This window comes from Agelaius phoeniceus, chromosome 2, assembly GCF_051311805.1.
Source record: "Agelaius phoeniceus isolate bAgePho1 chromosome 2, bAgePho1.hap1, whole genome shotgun sequence".
Lineage (NCBI taxonomy): Eukaryota > Metazoa > Chordata > Aves > Passeriformes > Icteridae > Agelaius > Agelaius phoeniceus.
This window is the reverse complement of record NC_135266.1, coordinates 79700004-79718552: the sequence shown is the minus strand read 5'-3', so window position 1 is coordinate 79718552 and position 18549 is coordinate 79700004. Positions and strand designations below refer to the sequence as shown.

Genomic DNA, 18549 nt, shown 5'->3' with positions numbered 1-18549 from the left:
GGCAACTGTTACACTAGGAGTTTGAATATGAAGTTCTTTCTTTCCTAGCATAGAGAAGCAATAGTTTTCCCTGGAAGTAGAAAGCACAAGTACAAGCTTCTGAAGAGGGTGCTTTGACCTTGTGAGGATCTGAGCACGACAGTGAACCCAAGTCAGGTAGAAGAGAAGCACAAAGATGCAAAGAAACTGCCAGAATCAAACCATGAAGCCGTGAAGTTTTAACTTGATGCAGACCAATGAACCATTTCTGAAGGACTGAGCTCTTCTATCTATATCTTTACCCCTGTTGTTGGGAACTTAATACAACATTCTTCATACTACAAAGCCAGGATATTTTCCTTTGCTGTCTTCACACTCCAGAGGAAAGAAAAACTCCTACTCTGTGATCTCTGTGAAAAGCTTTCTGTGAACATCAGTCTAAGGATGACCACTCCATACAACCTCTTCTCTTATATCATGTGACTCAAGAAGAAAAGTCACAACAACCAATTTCATGTGTCACTTAAAACCAAACAACAACTCCTGGCAAAATCTTAGACAGAAGTCACAAAATGAATATGAGGTGTGATCTAGCTAAACCATCTCAGCCTGTAATTACTGAAAATGGTCATTTCTGAGCAAGCTCTTAGAAGTGTGCCTCATTCTGTTCAGCGAAAACATGAAGTATACATATAGTATAGTGTACTATACTTCTGATCAGCAAGAACATAAATTCTATACACCTTCCCAAAAACAAGTAAATCCTGTGCAGAAAGGGACTGGATATGATGAGGGTGGTGAGACACTGGCACAGGGTGCCCAGAGAAATTGTGGATGTCCCATTCCTGGAAGTGTGCAAGGCCAGGTTGGATGGGGCTTTGAGCAACCTGGTCTAGGGGAAGATGTCTCTGCCAATGGCAGAGGGGATCTTTAAGGTCCCTTTCAAACCAAACCATTCTATGTTTCTATGACACTTGCTCAGACTGAAAAGTTAAGAAGAGACTTTTGTCTTGCTTCAAAGTAAGACACTGTCTAAAAAAAACCCCACAAACAAGATCCCAAAACAAAATAAACAATCAAAAAACAAAGAAACAAAACAAACAAACAAAACCCCCAAAAAAACAACAAAAAACCAAACAAACAAAAAAAAAAAACCCACACCAAAACCACCAAAAAAACCCCACCCAAAACTAGAGAACATAAAAAGGAAGAAGATAAGATTAAGTTCTGATCCCTAAAGTTCCCTTCCTAAATCCAGGAGCAGGAATATGCATATGAATTTAACACCCAGAACTCTACAAAAAAATTCATAGAACAGAAGGGAAACACATCTCTGGAAAATATGCCCACTTTGAGTTGCAGTACATGCACAGGGCTTGAGGACACCTATTTTTTGTACCAATGTCTTAAAAACTAACCTGGCTTACTCCTATAAATAACACAACCAAAATCAGTAGTCAGTGATGAAAAAGCCACATTTCCAGCACCTTCTTTATGAATATTCTATCTCTGTCAGTACAACAAGCAGCTGCTTCATTGCTTGCAAAGATGTGCCAATTACTCAGACACTAATTGGCATGAGCTGCTCACACCATTTCTTCTGTATCAAACAGAATATTTTGTTTCAATAGTAACTGAACTGACATAGAAAACAGGTGACAAAATGCACCACTGAGCAATAGTTTCAGACACAGAGGTCATAAATGAGAAAAACACTGTAGAGGGCAAATATCCATTTCCTCTCTTCCTGTTTTTTTAAAGTTTCTCATTATGTACATTCCTAAAAATTAATCAAGGTGAAAACTGTAAATTAATGATGATGAGTGGCAAATACAATTTAATTCGAAGCTTTAGATGCCAAGAGAGCTGGGTCCAATTGATTTGAATTTACAGCAGGGCCATGAATAGAAGCACTTGTAGCACTTGGGCAGTTCTCTTACAAGTGTAATGCTCCAGAGGTATTGAGCACTCCTCGCTCACTTCCCAAACTCAGACTGACAACACTCCCTCCCCAACACTTCCAACACTCCTTCCTTCAAGAGAAGAAAAAGCTAATACTGAAAAACCTCCTGGGTCACATCAGAGCAGAGGGAGACAAACCAGTTCTTGTTCCCCATGAATATGACTCTGTCCCAGCCAGCACTGGCTGAACTGGCTGGGACACCCAGCTGTTGCCCACATCAGACTCTCCCATTTGCAGCAGCCCTCTGTAGATCTGTGCTAAGGCTAAGTGGTCCCCATAGTCCTTATCTGTGTATACACACATACTCCTAAGGGTCCTCAGAAGGCCCTCATACACTCCTCTCCAGGCAAGCACTTGAATGCTCTGTTGGCATCTTGCCGGAACCAGGGCCTTGCAGCAGGAGCTGGGCACTCTCTGCTGACTTCCACTCTGCCATGAACAGGCTCTGCTGCTGTAAATTAAGTTTTAGCATTTTAACACCATCCTTCCCAGAACAGGAATCCCACAGTGACTGGCACCACGTGTGCCCATTATAAAAGGCAATGCCTTTCCCAAAGAGATTTCACTGACAAAGGAGTGGTATCTCCAGCGAGCTGCGACTGGATCTTAATTCTTCACAGTGAAATAAGAAGTCAAAACACAGTAATTCTACCTAGACAACAAATGCCACAGGAAACTACCTATAGCATATGTAAGATGTAGCCTTACCCCTCTGAGCACCCAGTACCATCTTTTTAGGCACATGAAGGACAGACAGCTATTAGTTTCAGGTGAGTTGACTGGAACTCACAATTTTTCTAAACATTTAAAGATCCAAGTTCAACCTCTGCTTGACCTGTAACAACCTCAGAGGGGAAGAACTAAAAGCCATAAACAAATATGCTTTTGAAGGAAAGAAAAGCACAGACTGCCAGGCTGCCTCTGGCATTCAGAGAAGGCATACATTTATATTATATAATATTGCACTCTCACTATTTAAAAGGGCCATCAATGTCAAAGTTGACCATCATCTAAAAGAGAAGCCATTCTAGCAAACAAATCATGGTGCATGTATGTGACAGACCAAAAATAGCCCCCCATGTCACTTGCCTGAATGAAAAAGTCACTTCTGTTGCCAAGCAAAGCCGGGTCTCAGTCTCACTTCAATGTTCCAAGGGAGGAAAATGACATTTTTTAAAAGTTGATCCTTCCAAGTAGCATCCTGAGCTGAATATACAGTACATCTTTTCCCATGAGCCATAAAGAAAATGCCCTATATTTTGACTGTGAACAAGCTTTTCTAGGAATGCAAATTTTGCTCTCAACAGTTACACAATGGACTCAGTGTCACAAGCACCATTCGTGCTCCATTAGTCATTCTTTTATTTTTTTTTTAAACTGAAATTCACAAAAGGCCCACAGTGTGTGTAGAGCACTTGCTAAACAATAGGCTGATTGTTTAAAATATTTGCAAGATTCCAAGAATAAAGACCAACGCCCAAAGACAAACCAATATGCATCATGTAATTAATAACAGCAAGGAACCCACAGTATCATGCTCTCGTGAGTCAACAATCCAGAAGGTAAAAACCAGGAAGGACAAGAGCTATGAGACCCCTGGATCAATATTCTCTGATCAGCACAAGAAAGATAACTACAAAATGATCTGTATTCATGAGAGGAACAAAAGGGAAGTTCAGTTTCTAACAAGCTCCCAGCTGGTATGGGATGATCCTCAGCTACAAGAGAAAAGAAGAAAAAAAAAATCGAGAAATTGTTAAGACTTCCGCAGGGAACTGACATTTTGACTCTGCTCTACCAATTTAATTTCAGCCCATATCCAGGGAATGTAAAGTTAGTTCCTACCTTCTGAAAGCAGGCTGATAACCCAGTATTTTGGTCTGCTTCCAGTTCCTAATGGAAATGTTTGGATTGCAAAATCCAGCCCAGCACAAGCCCTTTTGCTTGCAGCATTAGGAGTTTGGGCAGGGAGTGGCAGGCAAGGCAGGCATCCCATGTTCCTCATGTGACACACAACGGAAAGGCAGCCCTGTCCATCTGGCTCTGCCCTAGGCCTTCCTAGGGAGGAAGGTCTGACAGACCTCCTAGAGATGCTGCACACATCTGGGTCTGTGCTCCAAAGCTTATGGGTTTCCAACCACCAGCACAGGCCCTCAGCATTGAAGATAAATCAAGCCTATAAGATGAAGAGAGGTTCAAAACACAACCTGTTTACTGCCAATATAAACAAGGTTGTCTACGAGAACAGCGCTCTCACCTGCTCTTCTCTGTGGCTTCCTGCACACTGGGTTATTGCTATGCTTCTTTTTGGCATCTCTGGTATTGCTCAGAAGAAGCTAGAGCCTTTGTTTTCAAATATCAGATGCTACAGAGGGCAGGACTAAACGAGAAATGAAGATCTTGCCTGCCCTGAGAAAACTATTTCTAGGTCAAAAAAATATGGCTGAGGTGGAGACATTCGAGCACCTCAGGCTTCAGATGGCTGACGCAGTGCTGCACAGGGACAGACAGAATGCCATCAGGGAGATGGCTGACTGACAAGACGTCTGGCAAGAGATCTCCTGGGCTCTGATGAACCAGCACATGTCTTGACCTGCAGCTTTCTCCCTCAGACAGCCCAGGCAGCTGCCTCAGCCAAGGGAATCTCCATGCTGCACGACTGCTCTGGCAAAACGGGAACTCACTAATCCAACTTCAGGTGTCACCTGGTGGTACAAGAACACCCATTGTCTGCTAGCCCTGCCTGTGGAAAATGTGATTCCAGAGCACAGGACATCCTGTGGCAGAGAAATAAGACACCTGGGTGGTGCTGCTATCTCCTGTATCAGAGCAAATTTGGATTTCCCACTGCATCCCACAGAAGAAAGAGAGCTGGCAACATCTGTCTCCACAAGTACTTTGAATAAAGACAAAAGCCATGATGTATCCTACATACAATTCAAAATCACCCTTGCAGTTAATCAATATTTATATCTACCTTATAAACATTGACATCTTTGCTTTAAAAACTTATCAAGCCAGAGAAAGACATACAAGTACAAAACTATCAGGAATTTTATGCAAATTCAGATATTCCCATGCCAAGTTGCAAAAATTAGTCCAGAACCGGAGAGCAAGGAGAAAGAAAAAAAAATGGAAACACAGAACAACAAATCTTTAATTTTCTTGTTAATTTTTATTTTTTAGGAAATGTCTGACTTGCTAAAGAGAAACAAGAATTATATTAATGAGTACTTACATTAAAACAGAAACAAGAACTCAATAAAAAGACAGATGTAACTTCTCTTTTACAATTTGTATTCTGGCAGCACCTCAATTTCTAGCTATGTACTAAGAACCAGTTGTGTTTAGATTAACCAAATATATGTGTACTTCTCACAGTTCATGTGCTGTCTCAGTTTTTTCTTTAGCTTCCTTCGTATGTCCCTATTTAAGAAACACCTTAGAACATAACACATATTGTTAAATTTTTGATTTTCTTTAAACACATACCCCACAACCCCTCACCCCAATAAACCGAACACCCACAGGAATTAAAAATACCAGTGATTTACTAATCAATGACATTACTTGTTCCATCCTGGGAAAAATCAAAAGAAGGAGGAAAGAATGTATAAATATAGCCAATGTGAAGAGTCTTGTATCACCTAGCAAAACTGTAACACCTTGCTAAGCTTTCACAGACACTACACAGCCATGTGCTCTGCCACATTCAGCTCAGAAAAAAAAGAGTGGGAACACTTTATTCTGTTGACAGTTCAGCCCCTGCATGAAATTAGTCCCTAGCAAAATCTCAAAGCTCAAGTCAGAGAAGTATTCAGTAATTTCACAGCTTTGTTTCCTGAAATTCCACCTAGGCCAACACAAGATGTTTCTAGAAACACAGAGCACTTGTGTGAGGAGTGAAGACTGAGAAGGGATCTCAGCAGTATCTCCAAGGTGGCTGCCAAGGGGATGGCGCCAGACTCACTTTGGTAGTGCCAAGCAACAAGATGAGGAGCAAAGGCCATAAACTAAAATACAAGAAGTTCCATCTCAACATGAGGAAGAACTTCTAGGGTACATGTTGAAAACAAAAGTCTTTTAATTCTTCTGCCTTGCAGTGAAATGAGGAATACAAACTATGCAAACTCATCTGAGGATTTTCTGTTCATCAGTTCTCATTCATCTGAAATGAGGGCTAAACTGAGATCACCCACAGCCACTTCCTCCTGCCACTTCTGCTTCCTCAAGCAGAATTCAGTGTATGTGAACAACCAAGTAACTCAAAAAGGAGTAGGATCAATGAGGTCAGAATAGTTTACCTCTGGCTTGTGGATAACATGGGTGTGTTTGCTTCTACTTAGCCAAGGGGAACCCAGGCAGTGGAGTTTAGACAGCTATTCAGCCTTCCTTTGCTCTACTGAATTACTTGTGGAGTTTATTGATTCTGCTGAGGGTAGAGAGGTTTTAGATACCTATTTCCCATGGAGATATAGTAATCTGAACCAGAACCTACCCTGGTTTCCTGAAGATCAGTGTCTTGTGGCAGGGTAACTGTGTGTTTAACTGAACACAGCCTTTTGCAGACACCAGAGAAAGCAAAGGGGAAGAAAGAAATGTAAAATTAACAGAATATAATGTATTTCTCCAACTTGAGAGAAGCCTTGTCCAAGACAATCTGCACATATTCATGATATCCTTCTCACATAGGTATTCCCTTGTGTTGCAAATCAAACAAACTTTTTCTGTAAAGGAAAAACTGCTGTGCCCTCCCTTCCTATATCCATTTTTGCTTAAATGCAACACTTGCCACAAGTTACTATTTCCACTCCTCTGTAACACATGGCTAAAACTGTCTAAATGTTAGAAAAATTACCAGTGGACAAACTATACAAATATATACACATACATGGAGAAATGGGGCTTAGGAAACCAGACTACAAATCTCTGCTCTCTTCTCAGTTACAAATATATTTAGTTAACATGTAAAAAAGAAGGATGCTGTGAGTTAAGAAATAGCTCCTTCCTTTTTTGGAGTTGAGAACAACCCAAATTCAATGCTCTCTTTGCCCTTACCACAATGATGGGGAGGGAGTTCTGTGTAGGTGGTCACATCTGAATTACTCACTGTAGGCTCTACTTAGAGTCACTGTGGAGAAACTGAGATGACTCATTGTCTATAAAATTGAGTCTTTCTCATTGTCTTCAAAAATAAAAAAAAAAATTTAAGAAAAAAAAGAAAAACCACCAACCCAGAGACTACCAGAACTCTGTATTGATCCAATCAGATGAGAAAAATCTCACACAGGATGCCTGTATTTTTCTGTATGAAAGGTGGAAGCAGAAAGTGGGATCCAAATGTGTAATCTAGAATCAGAGTATGTCTTAACAAAAAAAGGTGAACTCTGTCTTTCTGTGATGCTGGAGACAGTGATCAGCACATGCTGTACCCAAACAGGTGGGAATACTGGTTTGTGCTCTGCTGGCACAAACCCTAAACACATCCACAACAGTCCCCTCATATTCTCTTCCTCACACCCCAGTGTTTAATGGCTACTCTGTCAGCATGTTGCCTCATCTTTGAGGAAAAAGACTTGGGAAGTACTCCCTCATAAGGTGTGGGGACTCATTTGCTGTATGGGAGTAAGATACCTATTCTAAGACTGGAAGACACAGCCTGAATTTTCAAGAACAGTCTACTCCAAAAGTCAACTTGGGTAAAATATGAACAGAAGTTTCCACATTTTAAATTTCTTTCCAGAGAAGTTCTACTTACAAGTGAGATGCTGATCAATTTTGATTTGTTAAAGGTATCTATCTGCTGGTTAAATCAACTGATTTTGACAGTCACCCTTCAGCAGTTCATCTCTGGTACTACAGGTCCCAGTGACCTGCCCTTACCTTCAGCATCTGCTCTCCACAGCAGGCACAGGCCCTTCAATCTCACAACTGCACCTAACTCATTCCCAGCCTCCAGCCCTTTCCTGGGCAGATTTAGCTCAATCTGTTCATGAAGTCAATCCTACTACCAATGGGTGCAATCTTTCTCTTTGAGTAGACCACTGAGCAGTGATATCAACTGAAGTCAACAATAGGATTTATTAAAAAAGCAATAAAAGCAGCACAACTGCTTTATTTTCACTAAAGGCAGAAGGTACGAATGAGGGTGTGGTTCAGCTCAGTAATTCATATATCAGTTCATTTTGTACCGGGGTAGAAACACAACAAACACTTTGATCACAAAACACAAAGCAATGATCACAGGTATATTCACTCCAGCAGTTAGATTTTGTACAGAAAAAAATAGCTGGGTTAACCTTTAGCCCTGCCATTCAGTACTGCCACTGTTCTTCATAGGCCATAAGCTTTGTAGTGAATTTTCAAGGCCTTGGGATGTGTCACTTTTGCTTTGCCTTTTCTTGGCCTGCTTGTAGCTTTGGTTTAACTGGTTTAGGTGTGACTACAATTCCTGTAACTGGTCAGGCATGCGTATCCCCTCTATTTATTTTTGTCTGTGTGTGGTACAACCACAGTTTTGCACAGACAACAGTAAAAAGTAGCTATTCCATACAGAATATTTACCACTAATGTAACTTTGTAGAGAGAAATACAAAAGTCTGGTATCACAGCAGAGGACTGGAGAAGTGGAGACACAGGATGTGGCATGGAAGAGTAGAGGCACAGGATGAGAAACGGGGCACAGGCTTGGCACCTGAGACCATGGCCATAAACAAATCACCAATGGTCAACCAAAGAAATGCAAACCTGGAGCTCCACAAAACTGGCCTCAGAGATAACAAAGAGAACAAAGAAATTGTATCTAATAACATAAAAGCAACTATGCATAGCAAAAACTCGGATGCAATGTGGAACTGCAGACCAATGAAGAAAGGAGTCAGGTGTAAAGTTGTTTTACCAAACATACTAAAATGACCCCAGGTGGATCCTACAGGAAAGGAGGAAAGGAGGAAATCAACATGATGAACCCCATACTTCTCCCAGGAAAGTACTCCAGACGCTGACAATTTGCTCTAACACCCACTACTACCACAACAAAATCAGCAACCTTGGAACCGAAAGGAGTAGAAGAGGGATAGAAACCAAGAACTAAAGGTACAACAGTTTTAACTGCATTATTATTCTTTATTTTTCTGTAATAATAGCATCTGGATTAATCACGATTAGACTTCCAAAAATTCAGTTACGCTAAGAATAAATCCTTTGCTATATAAAAACACACTGCCTTTTTGGCTGTGAACAAGGTTTTGAGTGTAACACTTTGTCTGGACATGCAGTCTTCACATCACAGTAAATAACTCCAGATAAAAATGTTGTTTTATTCTAAACAGGTGTTGCCAGCCTTCCCAGAACAAAGAAAAAAACCCCATAAACTGCTGTTTTTCCAAATAGTTCAGCAGAAATATGATCACACACCCATACCTGACCCAGACCAGATTTGAATCATTGGGTGACCTAGCATTAATGGTTCTGGAGCCATGGCCAGAAGACTACAGAAGCCAGATCTGTAAAGTGGGAGCATTTGTGAGGAGCTAACAAAATTACTAGAAAATCACCTTGAAGGGGTTGTGGACTCAGAAACTGCTAACACTTTCTCGTCATCAAATCTATCAGGGTTTAAAAGCAATTGCAAAGAATTCATCTAGCAGAGAAGCAAGAAAGAAACAAAAAAAAAAAGAGCTACCTTGAAATCAATGGAAAATTACTGAGTGAGAACATTCTCTGGCAAAAGTAACTACAGATGGTAGGAAAGGGAAAAGCAAATACTTGAAAAGTTCCACTGATTTTTTTTTTTGTTGTTGTCTTTCACTGATTTTTTTCTTCAATTAGCTCCCAGTAGCGGTCAATAAAAAAGCAAGATGTTCTTTCAGTTAAAAAAGAAGATGGGGTAATTACTGTGACAGTGTGTCTCCTATATTCTCACTTCCCTGGGTTATCCCAGACATCTCCAGAAACCAAACACTTCATTCCCTTCCTGTCACACTCTTCCCTCATGATGGAATGGGGTTCCCATGGACAATTAAAAAGACTTTTTTATGTGCTGTATTACAACTACATTAATACATAACACCCATATATCAAGGTGACCTCTGGACTGTTTCCTTCATTTTTTATGAAGGCCTGTTGTTTGTTTTCCTTGATTAAGCTTTCTAGTAACACAGAATATGAAGGGACTTGAAGGGACCCACAAGGACCAAGTCCAGCTCCTGAGTCAACAAAAGCCCTTTGGTGTATGGGGGTATGGGGTATGGTCTCGTTTTACGCTGCTGATACCCTCAGAACTGAAACACCAATAACAATAAAGCAGGTCATCAGGAAAAGATTAATGAAAAAGAATGTGTGGACAATTGATCTGCTGAGCCATTAAAGAGGTATTATGACCTTTTCAAATGCAGTTCTTGCCTGTACACACAAGGTCTAAAAGAATTAGCAAAGGAAGGGAGATGATAAAACATCAGGAATAGGTAACAAAGTATGTTCGAGACAGGTGTTAACCTATCAGGAGCACTATCATGCAACAGCTAGGAATTGTGTAATTTGACACTGTCAGGTCATACACAATCTTCAAATTCAGGTTCTGTGATTTACAGCCCTGCTGTAAATAGCCTGTAGTTAAGGAACTACGTGTACAACTCAGCGCTGTCTAGCAAAGAGACTGCTAGTCAACACAGCATTACCATCTCTCTACAGAGAAGGCAGTGCTTGATGGGACCCAGGAGAGTCGTGTTCTGAGCCCAGCTTCACTCCTTGCCAGTTGTCAGATCCTGCCTCATGTCTCCCCTGCAGCTTCCCATCTCATCCTTAGACATTCTCACACTGTGCCCAATCTCTCAGCAAGGAGTCTCAGTACTCAACTGCACTTCCAAGAGCTTAGTAAAATTACCCACCAAGCATTATTAAACATAGAGTAGTCCTGGCTTAGGCACAATTAAATAGCTGGTCCACATCTCCTCAACACAGAAAGCATCACCATCTGTACAGCAGCTAGAACTACAATGCTGCAAGTTCCTGTGAGGCTTTTAAACACCAGTGTAACCTTAATTACAACACAATGAACAGGTGGGTGTCATTTGTATTTTATATTCTCAAATGGAAAATATGCTTCAACCCAAATATTTTTGTCATCAATAAAAAGCATTTTATTGAACAGTCAGAACTGGGACCAAGAGATGTGCATGTGCCAGACAGAGGAAAACTTTTAAGCTGAAGGTCTCGCACTCCGGGACCAGTAGAAATGGTTTCTGCTGAATGCAGAAGCAGAAATGTGCATGGCAAAGACTACTAGTAAAAATAATTTGTGAATTCTTTAGAGGCAATGGATTCTCTTTACTGCTATAAATTAAAAGCTCTAAAGTCCTTTTCACTAAATGTTATTTTTATTATTTTCTGCCCCAAACCCTGAGACTATTAAAAAGATTCCCCTCATTTTACAGATCTATACGCAGGCAGAACTGCTATTTATCTTCACAATACACAGTACACCAGAAAGAACACCCCTGTCTCAGAATGGACTACAGTTGCAAGTAAGTGTTAGAAATTATCACTCATTTATTAAAATCAATAATATTGAGCCCATCTGGAGTCGCTAATTGGTTGTAGGCTTAGTGTCAAGTTCCTGAGATGCAAAACCAGTTCATTATCAACACTCAGCCAGCAATGTACTTGTCTTTAATATAACAACCTTGCTTTGCACTTACAAGAAATCAAATGCAAGAAATGCTCTCAAAGCCCATGAGGAAAAAGACAGCTACTTGCATTTCACCAAACACCAGAAGTGGCAAAAATCTTCCCTTTCAAACTCCAATGACTCATCACAAAACAACTCAATCAGCAAAGCTCACACATCTGGTAGCAATGTGGTGTTACAGCTAAAGCCCTCTTCAGCCAACAGCTCACAGACCCAACTCCTTCCAGCATCACTCTCACCCATGGGGAAAGAATTCCTTCAACACAGCCTTAAATCAGACCAGGTATTGACAGAGCCTTATTTGAGACAAGGGGGGAGTTCATACCTCGTGGAGTTACTGGTTCAACAGACCTTGCTGCACTGATTTACACCGAGTTTATGTTTTCATACTTATCCCTGCAAACATAAAGACAAGGAGCATGATTGCTCTCATATGCTTCAGTAAACGTGCAGTGCATCGGATCCACCGTGTCTGCAGACCTCTGTGGATGATAAACACCAGAACAAAGGTGATAACAAGCAACCAGGAAAGCCGTGACATCAAGCATTGCTACAGTCATGCTGCTGGGAAGTATCTACTCACTGCCTTATCTTTCTCTAATTTTATACTGATGTTGAAATATCACTGACATCTCCTATAGCAGTTTTTTTACAGTACAATCACCTCCACACTTTTGCACAGGCAATACAAATTTATCTTCAGCAGACCTAAGAGAAAGCCTCTTAGTATCTTACTGGACCATTGTTCAGACTGAACTGTGATATATGCTTTTTCTGAGGAATACAGAGAGATGTATGCTCATTCAGAAACTACAGAACATAACCACATGGGCTGCACTAATGCCTAATCACTTCTCATGGAAAGTAAATAAAAGAAGTTTGCTACCACTTTTTTCCCTAAAGTCATGTGTTCTGCTAAAGTCATACACAACTCTATCTGGCTTTCCTTTCACAAAAGGAAAAGATCATGGTAGAATTTTGTTGGCTGTCCCTTTGAATTCCAGAGGTCAGACGGTCCATATGCAACCTCAAATCTGCAAAAACAACAATACAAACCCACCCACAAATTCATTTTAAGAATGGTCTTGGAAGAAATCTGAATAACCAGCACAGCTAAACTGTGTTTATCACTCACTCACCTAGGATCCTCAGGCCATTCTAGAGATATCCATAACATTGAGAAAAGCTCGCTCTTCTGGACATAACCATACTGTAGCTCATCAAATGTTTGAATCAGTGTTTTACCTCACTCCTTCTTCTGTCTCACGGGTTGTTCCTGGACAGACACTGCAGACACACAAGCACTCCTTGCAAGCTGCTGGTCAAATACCACCACAGCTCTTTATGAGTAGCTGGCTCATAGTCATGTGTCTTCCATGAGAACAGGATGGAAGGGGAATGTCCACCCTAAGTACTGACCTCTGGAAACCACACAGAGCTGCAGAACGCGGTGCTGTGCCACACAAAGCCAGCTCTGGGTGAGACGGCTGAGACTTGAAAAGCAGAACAGCTGGTTCAGCACAACGATGAGGGCAGCTGAGTCAATTAGCTGTGACCTGCTCATCTGAAACTAACTCGGTATTTTCACAGAGAGCTGGCAATTTTTTACCCTGTACAAACAACTACATTGTATGTCTCATTAGGAGTTTTTCAAATGTTTTTCTAGTTGGGACAGAAAGTAGGTAACATTTGTTTAATTATTCCTACATCTTCCTCAAGGGCCACAAGTACTGCACATTTCTAGGGTCTACTAAAATATCAAAGCAAAATGTCAAATGCCCTTATTGCCATATCTCAGGTGCTTTATTAAAAGACAAACCTACAATGTTCTTCAGGACACTTATTGAAATGTGAGCAGCCCTATGTATAGGTAAACTCCATCAAGCATGTCTCCTAGATCTTAAATACCTCCAGAAATAATAACACTTCCAACCAGGAGCTCAGAGAACCTAAAGAATGCACTGATGTATGTATTTCATATTAGCACCTTTCCAAGTCTTCTAAATCTTGCATAAAACAATTCAGTAACTACAACTCAGTACAGCTTCACATGGCTAGGTAATGGTGATTCTGGGATGAGTGACCTTTGAGTCATTTTTTGATTTTTGTTCCTTTTAAATAAAATGAATTATCAAAACTGATGACAGCATCCTCATGATTCATTGTGTTCCTCACATCATCCCCAAAGCTAACTTCTTTTTAAACAAAATCATTTGGTGAAAATGTGTCGTAGGTTACAATTTGAAGCTGGTCTAGCTGTTAGATCACAGTCATAGAGATTAAAATATTTCAATGCATACAAATAGTCCAATTAGATTTAGAATTATTCTGATGTATAAAATCAAATAGCAATACAGCTTTAATGAAAAAAAAAAACTGACAATAATCAATCTTCTCTCCAATTCATAGACAAATATTTATTTGTGCATATGCATCACTGCAAGGGAAGCTGATAATAAACATTCTGAAGGTCACCAGCCATCTCTCATTACAAGACCCTGAGTTTATTTTCTTGTAATTTTGCCCTAACCTTGAACCATTTCAACTAAAAAGTTTCATAGCGTACACCAACTCAAGATGAGGGTATTTTTATTAATAATTTCAGATAAAAAGCATCAATCTATTTCAAATACCTATATTTTGTTTGGAGTACATTAAACCCTCCCAACTGGCTAGCTTTCTTCTATGGGCTTTAGATGTTCAAGCAGAGACTTGAGATTCTGAAAGCTTTTGAATAAGGCTTTTTTACATCCCAAGGAATCTGTTAGAGTCTGGGCTTGGAGGACACAGCCTTGTGCATGCTCAACAGCAACAGATTTATCATCTCAATTTCCCCATGGTTCCATTTGTGCAGGGCACGCTGCCGAGAGGCTCAACAGGAGCTTCCTTGTAGCCACTGGCTCTTCTGAGTTAAGCTCTCTTTAGTGTCCACTGGCCTCTTACAGTGAATGACCTCCAGATGGGTCCAAGTTGCCTGAGCTGATGCAGAGATAAAAAGAAGAATATATTGGGTCAGTTATGTAAGGGGGAAAGAAGCCTGCAGGTTCTGGCAGGGCACTGGTAGAACTGCACAAGGAAACCAGTACAGAGAGCAGTGAACAGAAGAATTTGATGAAGAAGGGTGAAATGAGGGTCAGGAGTCATGAAGGACTCAAGAATGAAGAAACTCAAGCGCAAACTGGGCATTGCCTGTCTGAGGAGCAGCTGGGTAATAGCCAAGCAAGGGAGTTTTGAGACGCTGGCAACAGTGGCCACCAGCACCTTGGGCTCTAAGAACAGAGGCAGAACCAGGAGATCCAGGGAAGGATCCCCCTCTGCTCACCTTTTAGTAGAGCATTTCTGGACTACTTCATCCAGGTATTAGCCTCACAGTGCAGGAAAGTCACTAGGGAGCTAGAGGGAGTACAGGGAAGCACCATGGGGATAGCAGGGCTGGAGCACCCTGCCTGTGTGGAAAGACTGGGGAGAGACTGCTTTAGGGGGACCAAAAAGGCAGGCCCAGTGCCACCGGAAGATACACAGGAGATGCCAATGGGCTGTCCAAAGAGTCTGTGTGCACTTCATCTTTGTAGGTTTTCAAGATCAAACTGGGTAAAAGATCTGATCTTAAAGCTGTCTCTCTGGTACGAGTGGGAAGCTGGACTCAGGGATGCTGAGATCTCTTCCCCCAGAGTTATCCAGTGATCCTACAAATTGGGCATTGTAAGGGCAGCCAGAACGGGACAGAACAACCTTCAGCAGCCATCAGGACATCCTGCTCCTGGGCTCTAGCACAACAACAGGACTTCCCACACCACCAGCCCTATCAGTCTCTCAGTGCCTGCCCTTGCTACCCTACTGCAACCTTCTCCATCAAACACAAGGCCCAAGCAGGATGTGCTTTCAGTCACTAAATTCAAATTTCACTGGTAGCTCATGGACAGTGAGAAGAACACAAATCTCCTTTCAGCTTCCGTGGCTTAAGGACCTTAAATATTACCCACATGGCATTACAAGCCATTCAGACCACAAAGTCAGGCTCTCAGAAAAAACCATGATGGCAAAACCACAGAGGGTCAACACACCACAGGAAATTTGCTCCTGATGAGGACAAGGCCTGGCATGGGCATGGCAGCGGGCTGAAAGGCAGCTCCCAAGCGGGTGCCGTGCCTGCCCTGCCAGCACCGCTCACCTGTGCTGCCCATCTCCCGAACCCCTCCACCGCAGGTACCAAGGGCAGGGGCACCGCTCTGCCTATGCAGGGATTTACCGACAGCCTGCTGGAGGTAGCATCTCCTGCCCTGCTTAAAGGCCTAAAAGAGAGAGCGCCTGTGCCGCAGCCGGGCAGAGTCCACGCCTGCCTTCCTGCTCCGTCACCCCACGGCTACCCCCAGCGCAGGTACACCCCGGCAGGAGAGACCCGACCGCGGGGAAGCGCGGGAGCCTCCTGCCCACGGAGCGAGCAAATGGCACCAGCTCCATCCCCCCGGTTTCCTTTGCCCTGGCGGCCCCTCCCCGCTCCCTCCCTCTGCCCCCACGCCCCGCGGTGCTCCCCGGCCGCCGAGCCCCGCGGGCGGGGGCGATGGCTCTGCGGCGGGCGGTACCTGGACAGGGAGTCGCCGCTGGGCGGCCGCGCCGCCGCCGCCCGCCCGGCGCCCAGGCTCTCGCAGCTGGAGCTGCCCTCCATGGCGGGCGGCCCCGCGGCGGGCGCTGTCCCCACGTCCCTCAGCGCCGCGGCCGGCGCCCGGCGGGGCGGGAAGCGGCCATGCTGGCCCGGCGTGCCGCGCGGGGGGCGGGCCGAGGCGGGGCGCTGAGGGGGCCGAGCCGCCGCGGGCTGCGGGAGCGGGGCTTGGGTCGTGAGGGTGGGGAGTGGGCCGCGATCCCCCTGCGTGTCCTCTCGAGAACCGAGGGAAGGTGGCAGCTCCCGGGTTCCATCCTCGGAGCACGGTGGTCGTTCCTAAGGGCAAAGAAGTGGTCTCTCTGAAGCATCGCTCTTGAAGTCAGCTCACCTGCGTTAGGCTTTCCAGCTGGGTTGTGTACCCACAGTTAAAACAGTTGTGCTGCTCACATTTGTAATTGCCCCTGTCTGCTCGAGGGTCCTCACTGAGTCTGTTCCTCGAGCGGGTGGAGCAGGGGCTGTGGAAGGTGGCAGGTCACAATCACAGGAGTCACAGCTGCAGGGCGCTGGCACGGATCCTCTGCGGAGTCACCCGACAGGAAAGCTCGAATTTATCCATGGCGATCTGTGTCCCGAAGGCTTTGCAGGCACAGTTCGGTATCAAGTGCTGTGCAGGAAGAGCCATGGTATGCCCAGTTCCTTGAAGCAATCGAAGAGTGGGAGAAAAGCTCTTGCTTTGCTTACAAAGACTGAGGGACTGCATCTTAAGCCTCCCATATCAAGGATGCAGATGTCTTTCAATTGTTTAGGTGTTTTGGCAAGAATCTCATGAGGCAAAAAGAATGAGCCACTGGGGATGTGTTAGGAGGCTGGTGGGCTTCCAGAAAGACTTGTGTGTTGGCAAAGAGCATCTGATGTCAGGAGCATCCATCCAGATGGACCTTCCTGTTTAAATACTACCTCAAAGTAGGATAAACCCTGTGTCTTCTAAACATTTGTATACTGTGTGGCTGTAGAATGGTTACCAAAACATCATCCCACTTCATGCTCCAAGGAGTAAAGTAGTTGATGTGTTTCACTCTGTTGTTTCCCATTTTGTTCCTGTTGTCAGAAGTCATGCAGGATGCTGAAGCATCCCCACCTGAGACTGCATGATCCAGCTGTGAAACTGCCTCTGTTGCTCTTTCCTTTAGTCTCTATCAGCTGCTGTTGAGCAAAGTTGATGCGGGATGGTTTTGAAGCAGGTTTAAACTTGAAAATGCAGTTTAGTTGAAGCAGGATTTATTTTTGTATTTTTCATTTGATCTTCTGAGCAAAAAGTTACCAAATTGACACATTTGGGGGAGGGAAGGTTTCAGCCTAGGAAATTGAGTTCCTGGAGGCTTTTCTAAAATGAAAACTCTGTTTTATGGTTAAAAGTGAGATCCTTGTTTGAAAAATAAGCTAATTGCTAGTGGTTTATTCCAGCGTTAAAATCCAAACAAAATGCCTCAACATTACAATTGAAAATCATTACAATTGAAAAATACATAGGCCTGTGCTGATTTTGTACCAGCTATAAAATTATTTGAAATATGTTCATATTTTTTCCTCCCCTCTGGTTAGGGGCAATGAACATTTTAGAAGCACCATTTATTAATAAAAACTGATGTATGAATGGCAAACTGTCTCTCTTGCCTCTTCTGTTTAGCTTTCCATCCACACCTGTGTCCGGCGAGCAGATGGTGTCCTCTGTGGGGACGTGCTGGCAGGGGGTGCTGTGGCAGCAGTCCTTCAGCATCGCTGCCGAGCAGTCAGGCAGTTCCTGGTAGCCTATTCCCACTGGCGTGCTCTCTTCCCAGCCCTTCCGGGGATGGAGTTCCTGGCGGTAGTAACCCTTGGGAGAGGTCAGCGCTGTAGAACTTGCACAAAGCAGTGCATGTCTCCCTTTCAAATCTTATCAAATTGCCTTGTGGTGAGTTGGTACTACCTCTGTTCCCTCTGCTAAGCTTGGTTTGATAGAGGTGCAGTTGTTTAAAAAAGTCAAGTAGGAATAAAAACGATATATAAACCTCCATTGCTATGTGAAGGTATTAGAATGCCTTCCTTTCTTCCTAATTTGCTATTGATGTGGCATCTCTAAGTAGTTTATTGATGAAGTGCTCTATTTGCTTTTCACTGCCCTGTTTTGTTCTTGGCCTTATCCCCAGGGCCTGTGAAACCCCTTAGAAATTCCCACTGGTGCTTTGTAAATGAGAACAAAGCTAATCACCTCCTGCATCTCTCCTGCTGCTGAAAGAAACTAGCAGTCTGCTCAGTGAGTCTTTCTGCTCAACAATACCA

At 43.1% G+C, this 18549-nt stretch overlaps 1 protein-coding gene and 1 long non-coding RNA gene across 4 annotated transcripts in view; both read right to left on the bottom strand.

Moving 5' to 3' along the window:
* MTMR2 (myotubularin related protein 2) overlaps positions 1 to 16415 on the bottom strand; it is a 62942-nt gene extending 46527 nt beyond the window's left edge. Inside the window, exon 1 of one of the 3 annotated variants that reach the window (XM_077173972.1) lies at positions 16214 to 16415. Coding sequence is in view for 1 of the 3 variants with exons in the window: in XM_077173971.1 (XP_077030086.1) it covers positions 16214 to 16296 (83 nt within the window). In the remaining 2 variants the exon portion in view is untranslated. Of the gene's footprint in view, positions 1 to 3031; positions 3172 to 16213 lie in introns of those variants that run through there. The other 2 variants (XM_077173971.1, XM_054653320.2) reach the window with 2 other exon arrangements.
* LOC143693372 (uncharacterized) lies at positions 14023 to 16120 on the bottom strand. Its single transcript, XR_013180979.1, has 2 exons — positions 15802 to 16120; positions 14023 to 14609 (listed from the first exon to the last, which is right to left on the bottom strand). It is a non-coding gene; the product is annotated as an uncharacterized LOC143693372 (long non-coding RNA).
* Positions 16416 to 18549: the final 2134 nt, after the last annotated feature.